Here is a 13,984-nt window from a genome sequence, read left to right as displayed (position 1 = left end):
TGTTACACACTGCTTGGTCGGGGTGGGGGGGACAAAAAGGACGAATACACGTCTGTTACACACTGCTTGGTCGGGGTGGGGGGGGTAGTGTTTGGAGGGGGGGTTATTACAGGTTAAATTGTCAGGTGTGTTGAGTGGGTGTTCACTGTCTCAGGCTGGTGTAGGTTGTTGCACGGAGAGATGGCGCTGAGTGGTTTTGTGTCGTGTTGGATGACTTGATGACTTGATGGACAGATGACTTGATGACTTGATGGAGAGATGACTTGATGACTTGATGGAGAGTTGACTGGATGACGTGATGACTTGATGGAGAGTTGACAGGACCTCGTACTTAGGGCGATACAAGTCAGTAGTGACTAGCAGAAATACTTTAAGTCAAGCTCTATTGTATCTGGAGATATCCTGGATATGGCGCTTAGTATCGAGGAAGGATGATTTGGGATATACACCAACATGTAGCTGATAGCTGAAGACAGAGGTAGGTAACACACATATGTCAACACACCAACATCAACACACCAACATCAACACACCAACATTAACACATCATCATCAACAAACAAACATCAATACACTAAATACAAACATCAACACACCAACATCAACACACCATCACCAACACATCATCATCAACACACCAGCATCAACACACCAGCATCAACACGCCTACATCAGCACACCAACATCAACACACATCTCACTAAAAAGTTAAAATTTAACATTAACCAACTTTTGTAAAAATCCATCTCTGATTAAAAAAATCACGAGCTCTCTATATGAGCAGGAAATCGCTGTGAGAATCTTGCAAAAAAAAAAAACCACCAAAGGGTCTTTCACCATAGACTAGACAGACAATTCACCGAACAAAAAAAATTGAAATCTCTATAAATACCTTATTAAAATATCTTCGAGTTTTTCAAACGCAAAGGGGAGGTTATTGAAATATAGTTGCATGCAAATCAGGGGCGATAAACAAATATAATGACACGCGTTCTAAACTAGACTCAACTAGATCGATATTCTAAATCGATCAGGTCTCTTCCTGTACTTTTCTATAACCTCTCTCAGTGACCGTTCCTGGTAACAAGTTTCGATTTGAAGTTTTATTTAATTCAGGCTTAATTAGCATGGTATCTGGAGATGGGATCAAAGATGATTAAATATTAATTAGGTTAATTGGTGGTCAACTACTGGTCCTGTTCTTAAAGGACAATGGCTATGCACTTGTATGAGAGGCGGATTCGTCCTTTTAGGACAATAGATTGGTACTTTTAGGACAATAGATTGGTACTTTTAGGACATTAGGTTATAGATATCAAGACTATAAATATTGATAGAATAGATTGACACCACTAGACAATAGATTGGCAGAATAAACGAACACATCTAGACAATAGACTGACACATCTAGAAAATAGACTGACACATCTAGACAATAGACTGACACATCTAGACAATAGACTGACACATCTAGACAATAGACTGACACCACTAGACAATAGATTGGTAGAATAGATAGAATTCTGCAGGGCGGTGGTTAATTAATTAGCACGGGAAGTGACGTCAGTGGCGCCACAACAATTATGTGTACGTGAAGTATGAAAGGGATCGTGAGTGAAAGCCGACATAAATTCAAAAGTCAACGCGGCGGAATGCTTTTAGTTTATAGCCGACGGCCCAAATAGCCGACATCCCGAATAGCCCGCCACAGTAGCATCGCGACCTACCCCGGGGGTCGGGACCCATAAGTTGAGAACCCTTGCTTTAAAGATCTAGCAACTGTTTTATTCGCTACGCCCAGTCGTTCCCTCCCCACCCCCCCCCCCCACCCCCACCCCCCTCCTCTGAGCTATACATCTTTGTTGGTGCGTGTGTGAAATAAATGTAGCTGAAACAAACCACGGAGTCGAACAAAAAGTTATCTTGTGCAGCGATCCCTACAGAACAAATAATTTTTTTTTTAAATTTAGAATCGTCAAATATCTGAACCAGAGTTTGACAAAAACAAAGTGCACCAATTCGGTATCTGCGCTATTTCTGTCCCTTTGTTTCCGGACACGCCCACATTAGCGGCCATGTTGTGAGGATCTCTGGGATATTATTTTCATCGGGGACTGGCCGTTTCATCAGGGCAAGTCACCTCATCAAATACCTCTCTTGACTTTATAAATACAAGAGTTGACTTTACAAATTGACTTAGAACTAAGGACCACCAGTATGAAACCAAACCTCGTTAGTAAACAACCTGTTTGATTTACTGAAGAAAGACGGAAAAAATTATTTTTTTCATAACTAGTAGTGATGGTCCAGTCGTTTGTCTTTTATATGGCTGTGTTCGGACATTAACTAGCAGGCCATGGGTAAGCTAAATTAGGACTAGGATTTAAAAAACTTGCTTAACATGTCCGAAATGTGTCCCACAAGTCCTGACCAATATAACTTGACCTACATCACGTGACCTACACCACTTGAACCACACCATATGACCTACACCATATGACCTACACCACTTGACCTATCACCAGATGACCTACACCACGTGACCTATCACCACGTGACCTACACCAGGTGACCTACCAACAACGTTAGCCAACCTCTGGCTAACACGAATGTCCACATAAACCTCCACTCGCTACCCAACGAATGTCCACATAAACCTCCACTCGCTACCCAACGAATATCCACATAAACCTCCACTCGCTACCCCAAATAACCGAGGGCTGACAGTACAGACCACACTGGTCCTACCTACAAAACGACGGGTCCTGTAACCGGACCAAGAAAAAATTCTGTAAAACTTTTTTTTTAATGGCAGTGGAAGAAGAGTTTCATAACCGGGTCGTTTTTTTTTTAACTATAAATTGTGTTCTTGACTTTTTGAAACTTTTGTTCATATAATTGTTCACACAATTTTGTCACTTCTCATAATGATGTCATCTTTTGGGGGAGGGGGATAGACTTTTGGGGGAGGGGGATAGACTTTTGGGGGAGGGGAATAGACTTTTGGGGGAGGGGAATAGACTTTTGGGGGAGGGGGATAGACTTTTGGGGGAGGGGGATAGACTTTTGGGGGAGGGGGATAGACTTTTGGGGGAGGGGAATAGACTTTTGGGGGAGGGGAATAGACTTTTGGGGGAGGGGGATAGACTTTTGGGGGAGGGGGATAGACTTTTGGGGGAGGGGGATAGACTTTTGGGGGAGGGGAATAGACTTTTGGGGGAGGGGGATAGACTTTTGGGGGAGGGGGATAGACTTTTGGGGGAGGGGGATAGACTTTTGGGGGAGGGGAATAGACTTTTGGGGGAGGGGGATAGACTTTTGGGGGAGGGGGATAGACGGGGGAGAGGGGTAGACTCGGGGGTGGGGTGGTATTTTCTTGGTTAAATCAACATCTTAAAGGAATTCCCACCGCCAAGGACAGGCAAACCTTTTTACAAGGGGACATATATGCCGGCAGTCGGCACATATGCCGGCAGCATAACCGGCAGTCAGTATCTCCGGCAAACGACAGATGTACAGCAGTTAACACATCATTGATTGACAGGGGGCGGGGCTTATGTCTGACATGATGGTTGCATAAAGGGTAGATAATCTTTAAAACTGCATGACGTCACTCTAGTCGTGATTTTTTTTTTCGTTGTTAGATGGTCAAAGCGCTACTCGATGGGAAACTGTTTTTTTAATTGGGTAACATCTGCTACAGTCAGTGTTAGGGTTAGTGTGAGGCTCAAGGTAGTGTCATGGTGTTGTTCAGTGTTAGAGTCAGTGTTAAGGGTAGGGCAAGAAATAGGACTAGGGTTAAAAAAACGCCCTTGGTGATCTTTGTTAAACCACCCTAGATTAGCTATCTTAAACCACCCAAGGATATTTTTGTTAAACCACCTTAGATTATCTTTGTTAAACCTTTGTTAAACCACCCTAGATTATCTATCTTAAACCACCCAAGGATATTTTTGTTAAACCACCTTAGATTATCTTTGTTAAACCTCCCTAGACTGTCATTGTTAAACCTTTGTTAAACCACCCTAGATTATCTATCTTAAACCACCCAAGGATATTTTTGTTAAACCACCTTAGATTATCTTTGTTAACAGTGTTTCTTCCAGACTATTTTCTCCGGGGAGGGCACTTGAAATTTTCGGGGGGGGGGGGGTAGACTTTCTTCGGGGGGGGGGAGGGCGGACACTGTTAAAAGTATATATTTTCTATATAAATTATATAAATTTCATTCCGTTCGGGGGGGGGGGGGGGGCGGTAAAAAAAAATTCGGGGCCCCCCTCGAAAAGATGCCTGGAAGAAACTGTTTGTTAACCCACCATAGACTGAGCCAAATTTGAAGTTAACCAGAAATTGATTCTGTCGCGTAAAATACAGTCCACAAAAAGCCATTACACTTCCACTAAATGGCTCTAGACACAACAACAGACGTCTAGACAAATTGCCACAGTGGCCAGCAAAAGTTGTACAAATACTCAAACAGAAATGTTGGATGTATCAACTTGCTGGCAATTCATCAGACTTGCCACGTAGGGTTTTTTAAATATTTTTATTTGCACAGTTTTTATATTCGATCATTTAGAGATTTAAATTAAGATGAATTAAATTGAGGGGTGGGGGGAGGAATTACTGATTTTTAAAAAAAATTATTTACTGCCTCTTCTGTCCTCGAGGGTGGGGTGACGGGGTGGGGGGTGATGAAAAGATTGTAGGAAAAAAAGTCACAGGAAAAAAAAACACAGGAAAAAAAACACAGAAAAAAAGTCACAGGAAAAAAAGTCACAGGAAAAAAAGTCACAGGAAAAAAAGTCACAGGAAAAAAGTCACAAATATATATTTGCATGATACTTGTTAATACTTTTATGTATTAAATATTCAGAGAGTGCAAATTAACTTAGGATTAATTAAATGTAATGTAATGTGTGTAGGCTGTATACGCATAGGAATTTTTATAATTCATCTAAAAATATTTAGTATGAAGTATGTAGATTGTAATTATTTTAAACTTAAGATTAGTAGCGTTTAATAGAATGCTCCAAAGTCCACGCTTTTAATCCTGTTTTTTTTTTTAAATACCAACATTAAATTAACGTGAAATGGTAAGTTCGTCTGACTTGCTGCCCTCAACTCATGGCCACAATAGTTATGTTTAGATGTTTAGTTCAACCACCTTTACTGCCCACATTTATCACGCTCATTACATAACAACACTTAGGATCAAAAAAGAAAGCCGACAAGGTTCAAATGCTGTCATTGACGCATGACGTCAACAACACAAAATATGTTCGGACAATGCCTACTGAGGAGAGGCCGACCAGAGAATAGCCTACGGCAAAATTTCTTTTATAATTAAATTTTCTACCGCGTTTTTAACTAAATACGTAACAAAAGTTGAGATTGTTGTGTAAATTATATTAGAGTATTTTTACTTACAATTGATATAAACCATAATGCTTTTAACGTCTATAAATAATTTATGCTATAAAAAAATACAACCCACAACAATAAACATACACAATTTTACATTTCTAAACAAATAAAGAAAATATTTCAAAAAATATTTTTGTGACTTTATTTCTGTGACTTTTTTTCCAAAATTTTTTTTCCACTGTGACTTTTTTTCTGTGACTTTTTTTCCTAGCAAAAACTGACTTTTTTTCTGTGTTTTTTTTTCCTGTGACTTTTTTTCCGTTTACCGATGAAAATGGGGGCGTGGAGGTATCAAATAGTTGAAAAATTTGACTAGGTTTCGAACTCAGGACGTACAATATAAAGCCGTAAAACTCTGACCACAAACTTAAGGAAACATACAGATTATAGACGTGTAGCGACTAGCGACGTGTAGCGACTAGCGACGTGTAGCGACTAGCAAAGAGCCTAGCAAGCTACTCACGCACTGTTGCACTGTAGTGGTGGGACAACGTGGTCGGGTGGTAGAGCGTTCAACTGCTAACCTGAAAGTCTTGAGTTTGGATCTCGGGCCTAGATTGGGTCTGCTGGAGAGTCCACCCGGGAGAGTCCACCTCATTCTGGTGGGTACTGGACTCAGGCATGGTGCTGACCACAGTATCCCTTCATATGTTGAGATTTAAAAACTCTACCTCACCTGCAGTACGAATCGATAGATCTAAAACTTTACCTACATAGTGTAGGAAATAGATCGTGTAATGTAAAACGAACACGTATTCGCACTCAAGACCCAAGCATCACATGACTAGCGCTCACACGACTGCTGACCACAAATCTAAGCTCCGCTTTAAGAGCTAGTCAGCTAAAGTCACTTGTTGTGTTGCAGCAAGTTTAGATTCACCCCCTCCCCTTTAGCTTCCCCCCCCCCCCCCCCCCGTCTGAAGCAAGAGCTCAAGCTCCCTGAGTGGAGCTTATCTTTCCCGGGACGAAATTGAAAAAAAAATTCCACCAGATTGTCTGTGGGTAAGGGGAGGAAATCTATCCCTGATCTGGATAACGATGGAGATATCGGATTCGCGAGTTGATTATGTCCCTTGTCTGTCGCCACTGTAACCACGGTTCAGAGGTTAAGAGTGCAAAGGTCGCTCAAATGTTTCTTCTTTCTTCACTGTAAATTGATCACACTAAACCACATTAAATCTATGCATCAGTTGTTCGTCTGCCGATTGAACTACTGATATCGAATTTTGACGTCAGTCCTAAATATTGATCTTAATCAAACTTTAAAAAACTTTGCTAAGGGAAGATAATCTCCCTGGATATGTTTATTACCTCCCCTTGGTAAAGTTTTTACACCATATTCATCGCTCTAACGCCACCTGGTGTGACGTCTGCCCATAGGACGTGTTTTACGACACATCTTGCCAGGTTTTTTAGCCTGTTGTTGCCATAATTTTTATAAGCGGGGCTGGGAATTTATTTTTTTTACCCCAAAATTTTGACAGCTCTAATGGACAGATAGGAGAAAATAGGCGGAGTTAATACTGTATGTACACAGGGGGGGGGGGGGCGGAGTGAATTCTGTATGTACACAGGGGGGAGTGAATTCTGTATGTACACAGGGGGCGGAGTTAAAACTGTATGTACACAGGGGGGGCGGAGTGAATTCTGTATGTACACAGGGGGGGAGTGAATTCTGTATGTACACAGGGGGGGGGCGGAGTGAATTCTGCATGTAAACAGGGGGGGGGCGGAGTGAATTCTGTATGTACACAGGGGGGGGGCGGAGTTAATACTGTATGTACACAGGGGGGGCGGAGTGAATTCTGTATGTACACAGGGGGGGGGGAGTGAATTCTGTATGTACACAGGGGGGGGGGGCGGAGTGAATTCTGTATGTACACAGGGGGGGGGCGGAGTGAATTCTGTATGTAAACAGGGGGGGGGGGGGCGGAGTGAATTCTGTATGTACACAGGGGGGAGTGAATTCTGTATGTACACATGGGGGGGCGGAGAGAATTCTGTATGTACACAGGGGGTAATTTTCTGTTTGGCGTCACGGGTGATATTAAGATTTTGACTGTGAAAAAAAATTTCTCAGACGGTCAAAATATTTTCTGTAAGACATTAACTAATTTTAAATTCGATATTTCGATAACTAGGATTCGATTCGAACGTAATTTCATCGCTGTTGACCAATAAATCATGCAGCGAATCGATGAGCTAACCGGAAATGACGATGAGATGAACTTTGATGACGCGGCGTCCCGTACAGGTGCTCTGGCTAAAGATGTCTGATCACGTGACCTCGCTCAAGTTGTTGTCATGACAGACATGTGTCTGGCACGCAACCAAAACCTCCGTCAAAGTCAGCTGTTGACAGCAGTCCATCTGCAATCTATTTCCCATCGACAGTGTTGTATGTGACAGCTCTTTATATATATATATATATATATATATATATATATATATATATATATATATATATGTGGTATATTTGAGCTCACTATAGTCATGATATATTTGGCATATATTTAGTCACGGTGTAAGGGACAGCGCTAAAGTTATAATGTGTACAGAGGCGTAGCGACAGATGCCGGCGCCCGGGGCGGATTAGCCGCGGACTATACATTTTGCGCCCCTCCCTCCCATTCTATTAATAGTTATTCCTGTCTTTGAAATGGCGCCCCCCCCCCCCCTTTTTAAAAGCGCCCCCCCCCCAAAGGTAAATAAATAAACAAATTGGACAGGTATGTTGAGCTTCTTACCAGTTACTATCCCATTAGATTTTCTATTTTGGTGCCACAAAATTGATATAGAAAAACAGTTAAATCAACGTGAAACGCCTTGAAGTCGTTTATTTTCGTAACTTTGACTGTATATAATTTAATACTTCAGCTTAAAATTAGCTTTTTAATTAATTTTTATCTAACCCTTTTGGCACCCCCTTAGGGTCGGCGCCCGGGGGAGTCACCCCACCCTCCCTCCCCTAGCTACGCCACTGAATGTACACACTTCTGGCGAGCCAACAACCCCCGCCAATGAGTCACAGGTGTATTATCAAACCGCCCACGGGATAATCCTAAGCCACTAGCCTACGACGCCTAGAACATTCTTTTTTTTTTAAGAATTTTTTTTTTTTTAAGTTGGGTGTAAATTAGTTTTCACAAAATCCAATGTCATCTCTGAAAGATGGTAGCATATCAATCAGCATTAGAACCGTCTAGAAAATGTGTCATTTGACACCAGCCGTCTGACATCTAATGGAGGCGAGTGATGATATATCAAGTGACACTCATCTACCCAAACAGTGACACGTCAGTTTTCTGACAAATGGCGAGCCGAATCTTTGATCACATGTCTTATCTAGTCTAAGAGGTAGAAACTGAGATAAACGTAAATAAAAGATGAAGTGGGAGATTTTATTCGAGTTATAAGACATGGGGAATGAGGAAGTAGGATTTCAACAATCGCATTATGGTGTGGTGTTTGGAATGGTGTACGGTATTATGTTGTATGGTGTGTGATGTGTTGTGTGGTGTGGTTTGTTGTATTGTGTGCTACAAAACATATGGTGTGGTGTGTTGTACTGTATAGTGTGTGGTGTGTGGTAATAGTCTGGTGTGTGGTGATAGTGTGGTGTGTGTGGTGATGGTGTGGTGTGGTGTGTGGTAATAGTGTGGTGTGTGGTGATGGTGTGGTGTGGGTGTGGTGATGGTGTGGTGTGTGGTAATTATGAGCAGTGAGTTAGAGGTGTAGTTTGGTTGTAGAGCAACAAAGATGAGATTTGACAAGGTGGGATGTAATATAAAAAAAGGGAAGTAGAGCAATGGATGAGACAAACAAACCTGATTCATTATTTAAAGCTTTTCAAATTGAACACGGTTTTAGTGACAAGTGTTGCATGCTTACACAGCGACGGTTAATGCGATTATCTAACACCAGGGCCTCCCACGTGTTTTGGTATTACATCTGACCAGAGAGCCAGATATTGACAGATAACTTGTAACAGGCTAGCACAGGACACCATCAAGGTGACAAGAGTGGGAACCTCTGACATGTAAATATGACACACAGATGCTCCTGAACAGAACCTCAGACATGTAAATATGACACACAGATGCTCCTGAACAGAACCTCAGACATGTAAATATGACACACATTAGATGCTCCTGAACAGAACCTCAGACATGTAAATATGACACACATTAGATGCCCCTGTACAGAACTCCCAGACATGTAAATATGACACACATCGGATGCTCCTGTACAGAACCTCTGACATGTAAATATGACACACATTGGATGCTCCTATACAGAACCTCTGACATGTAAATATGACACACATCGGATGCTCCTGTACAGAATCTCTGACATGTAAATATGACACACATTGGATGCTCCTATACATAACTCCCAGACATGTAAATATGACACACATTGGATGCTCCTATACAGAACCTCTGACATGTAAATATGACACACATTAGATGCTCCTGTACATAACTCCCAGACATGTAAATATGACACACATTGGATGCTCCTATACAGAACCTCAGACATGTAAATATGACACACATTAGATGCTCCTGTACATAACTCCCAGACATGTAAATATGACACACATTGGATGCTCCCGTACAGAACCTCAGACATGTAAATATGACACACACTGGATGCTCCTATACAGAACCTCAGACATGTAAATATGACACACATTAGATGCTCCTGTACATAACTCCCAGACATGTAAATATGACACACATTGGATGCTCCTATACAGAACCTCAGACATGTAAATATGACACACATTAGATGCTCCTGTACATAACTCCCAGACATGTAAATATGACACACACTGGATGCTCCTATACAGAACCTCAGACATGTAAATATGAAAGACGTGGGTTAGATCTTCCTGCACTGCCGCTGACAGCTTTACTCTGCGGGGTTTTGTGTCAGATGTAAGAAGCGAGCTGTCAGTAGTGTCACGACGAGCTGTCAGTAGTGTCACGACGAGCTGTCAGTAATGTCACGACGAGCTGTCAGTAGTGTCACGACGAGCTGTCAGTAGTGTCACGACGAGCTGTCAGTAGTGTCACGACGAGCTGTCAGTAGTGTCACGACGAGCTGTCAGTAGTGTCACGACGAGCTGTCAGTAATGTCACGACGAGCTGTCAGTAGTGTCACGACGAGCTGTCAGTAGTGTCACGACGAGCTGTCAGTAGTGTCACGACGCGTGCCAGATGTGACACTAGCATGCTGACCACGGGCTGTGAGTCCTTGAGGCGATTAGGTCTAGAAACAGGACATCTGTGTCTGACCCCAGCACGTGTGTCTGACCCCATCTGATCCCAGCATGTGTGTGAATTACATCAGCACGTGCGGGTGATTACCACGAGCCCGTGTGCTCAATACTTGCGTGAGCGGCTTTTGACGCTCTGAGACTCACGTGAAAATAAACTAAAGATTTACTGAAACTTTGTATCCTGGCGGAGAGTCTAAAACTACACTGCCGTGAAAAAAATGTTTAATGACTACATGTAGACAGTAGCACCAAGTTGACTACATGTAGACAGTAGCACCAAGTTGACTACATGTAGACAGTAGCACCAAGTTGACTACATGTAGACAGTAGCACCAAGTCACAAAAAGTTCGCTCACTGTGAAAGACTTGAGACATACCAGGACACTAAGATTGAACCACCAGGGTGCTACCAATTTAAAAATTCTAAAATTAAAACCATTCTTGTGGCATCAGGGTAAAATGTGTGGCAACAGTACGTCAGCACTGGCCATTTTTTATCCAACTCATCAAATTCTCTCCTTAAATCGATGCGTTCATTCTGCCCAGATTTTTCTTTAATGAATCAAAGAAAAATAACTCTTGCATGAAAACGTAAGGGAGGCCACTCAAGAATTGTTGTAATCTGTGTTTTTTTAACTTGTGATACAAGAGCCAGACACGACTTTATATTTGACAAATCACCCCAACAAGATTCTCAGACTTGCGGGAAATTTAGAATTTAGAGGAGTTTTAGGTGATATTTTAGAGGAGTTTTAGGTGAGATTTTAGAGGAGTTTTAGGTGAGATTTTAGAGGAGTTTTAGGTGAGATTTTAGAGGAGTTTTAGGTGATATTTTAGAGGAGTTTTAGGTGATATTTTAGAGGAGTTTTAGGTGAGATTTTAGAGGAGTTTTAGGTGAGATTTTAGAGGAGTTTTAGGTGAGATTTTAGAGGAGTTTTAGGTGAGATTTTAGAGGAGTTTTAGGTGAGATTTTAGAGGAGTTTTAGGTGAGATTTTAGAGGAGTTTTAGGTGAGATTTTAGAGGAGTTTTAGGTGAGATTTTAGAGGAGTTTTAGGTGAGATTTTAGAGGAGTTTTAGGTGATATTTTAGAGAGGAGAGTTGGATACAGTTTTAGTATTTTTAGCTAGGGGCTTTATACAAGATTTAAGATAAGAATTTGAGAAGTTTTAGAGAAATGTTTTTACTTGAAATAGACAGGCGTCAGTCACAAATCACATCAAGTTGTCACAAATCACATCAAGTTGTCACAAATCACATCAAGTTGTCACAAATCACATCAAGTTGTCACAATCACATCAAGTTGTCACAAATCACATCAAGTTGTCACAAATCACATCAAGTTGTCACAAATCACATCATGTAGTCACAAACCACATAAAGTTGTTACAAATCACTTGTCACAAATCACATCAACTTGTCACAAATCACATCAAGTTGTCACAAATCACATCAAGTTGTCACAAATCACATCAAGTTGTCACAAATCACGTCATGTAGTCACAAACCACATAAAGTTGTTACAAATCACTTGTCACAAATCACATCAACTTGTCACAAATCACATCAAGTTGTCACAAATCACATCATGTAGTCACAAACCACATAAAGATGTTACAAATCACATGTCACAAATCACATCAAGTTGTCACAAATCACATCAAGTTGTCACAAACCACATCACATCAAGTTGTCACAAATCACATCAAGTTGTTACAAATCACTTCACATCAACTTGTCACAAATCACATCAAGTTGTCACAATGTCACAAATCACATCAAGTTGTCACAAATCACATGAAGTTGTCACAAATCACATCAAGTTGTCACAAAAATCACATCAAGTTGTCACAAACCACATCACATCAAGTTGTCACAAACCACATCACATCAAGTTGTCACAAATCACATCAAGTTGTCACAAATCACATCAAGTTGTCACAAATCACATCAAGTTGTCACAAATCACACCAAGTTGTCACAAATCACACCAAGTTGTCACAAATCACATCAACTTGTCACAAATCACATCAAGTTGTCACAACTCACATCAAGTTGTCACAAATCACATCAACTTGTCACAAATCTCATCAAGTTGTCACAAATACATCAAGTTGTCACAAATCACATCAAGTTGTCACAAATCGAGTTGTCACAAATCACATCAAGTTGTCACAAATACATCAAGTTGTCACAAATCACATCAAGTTGTCACAAATCACATCAAGTTGTCACAAATCACATCAAGTTGTCACAAATCATGTTGTCACAAATCACATCAAGTTGTCACAAATCACATCAAGTTGTCACAAATCACATCAACTTGTCACAAATCACATCAAGTTGTCACAAATCACAGACTTACCTGGTAGAAGTAGAACACGCTCTCCCTGGTGGTGTTGGGTGTCACCGTTGTCATGGTAACCTCCCCCACAAGCCCCTCCTCCATGTTGGCTGGTTCTCGCGGCAGACGTCTGTCACGGCCGTGTAAACAAAACAAACATTAATGGCGGCACAAAATTAATGGCGGCACAAAATTAATGGCGGCACAAAATTAATGGCGGCACAAAATTAATGGCGGCACAAAATTAATGGCGGCACAAAATTAATGGCGGCATAAAATTAATGGCGGCATAAAATTAATGGCGGCACAAAATTAATGGCAGCACAAAATTAATGGCGGCACAAAATTAATGGCAGCACAAAATTAATGGCGGCACAAAATTAATGGCGGCACAAAATTAATGTCAGACGGAAATTAAAGTTGTGTGCAGCGATGGCTAGATAAAGTGGTGTAGACTTGGAGGAGGGGGGGGGGCAGCACGAGAGGTAGGCTTCGATAAATGTCCTGTTGTGTGTTTGTTTTTTTAAAGTTTGAGATCTCGTGGTAATTGGGGCTGCAGATATTGTTGTAATGGCCGAATAGGAAAATGCCCAATTATATATTGCTTAACGATTTTCAAAATGTAAAATTGGTGTTTATATGACATTAAAAATCCTAATATATAAAAGCCCATGTAAGCACCTCTCTCTTTCTCTCTCTCTCTCTCTCTCTCCCTGTAACGTATTTACCGAGGCTATTAGATCAATATCTTCAGAAATGTATGGTCAATTTAAAGATACGGACTTTTGTTGTAAATAATAGGGTGGATCTATTAAACGTATCAAATGAATTCTATTTAAAGACGGCAAATAAAAGTTAAGGCATATTTGAATGTAGTAACACCATAATTTTTAATTTTGCAACCGGAGAAGTGTTTATGGTTGTGACA

General features: G+C 41.0%; 1 protein-coding gene across 1 annotated transcript in view; it reads right to left on the bottom strand.

Moving 5' to 3' along the window:
• LOC131947014 (cardioacceleratory peptide receptor) overlaps positions 1 to 13,139 on the bottom strand; it is a 74,615-nt gene extending 61,476 nt beyond the window's left edge. The window contains exon 1 of the mRNA XM_059308096.1: positions 13,078 to 13,139. Coding sequence (XP_059164079.1) covers positions 13,078 to 13,131 — 54 coding nt within the window. The 5' untranslated portion in view covers positions 13,132 to 13,139. The remainder of the gene's footprint in view (positions 1 to 13,077) is intronic.
• Between the last annotated feature and the right edge of the window lie 845 nt (positions 13,140 to 13,984).

Source organism: Physella acuta, unplaced genomic scaffold (assembly GCF_028476545.2).
Source record: "Physella acuta isolate Inbredline_101_S28 unplaced genomic scaffold, ASM2847654v3 ptg000579l, whole genome shotgun sequence".
In the NCBI taxonomy this organism is placed as follows: Eukaryota; Metazoa; Mollusca; class Gastropoda; family Physidae; genus Physella; species Physella acuta.
The sequence above is the reverse complement of the archived record's forward strand: the minus strand, read 5'-3'. Positions and strand labels throughout refer to the sequence as shown.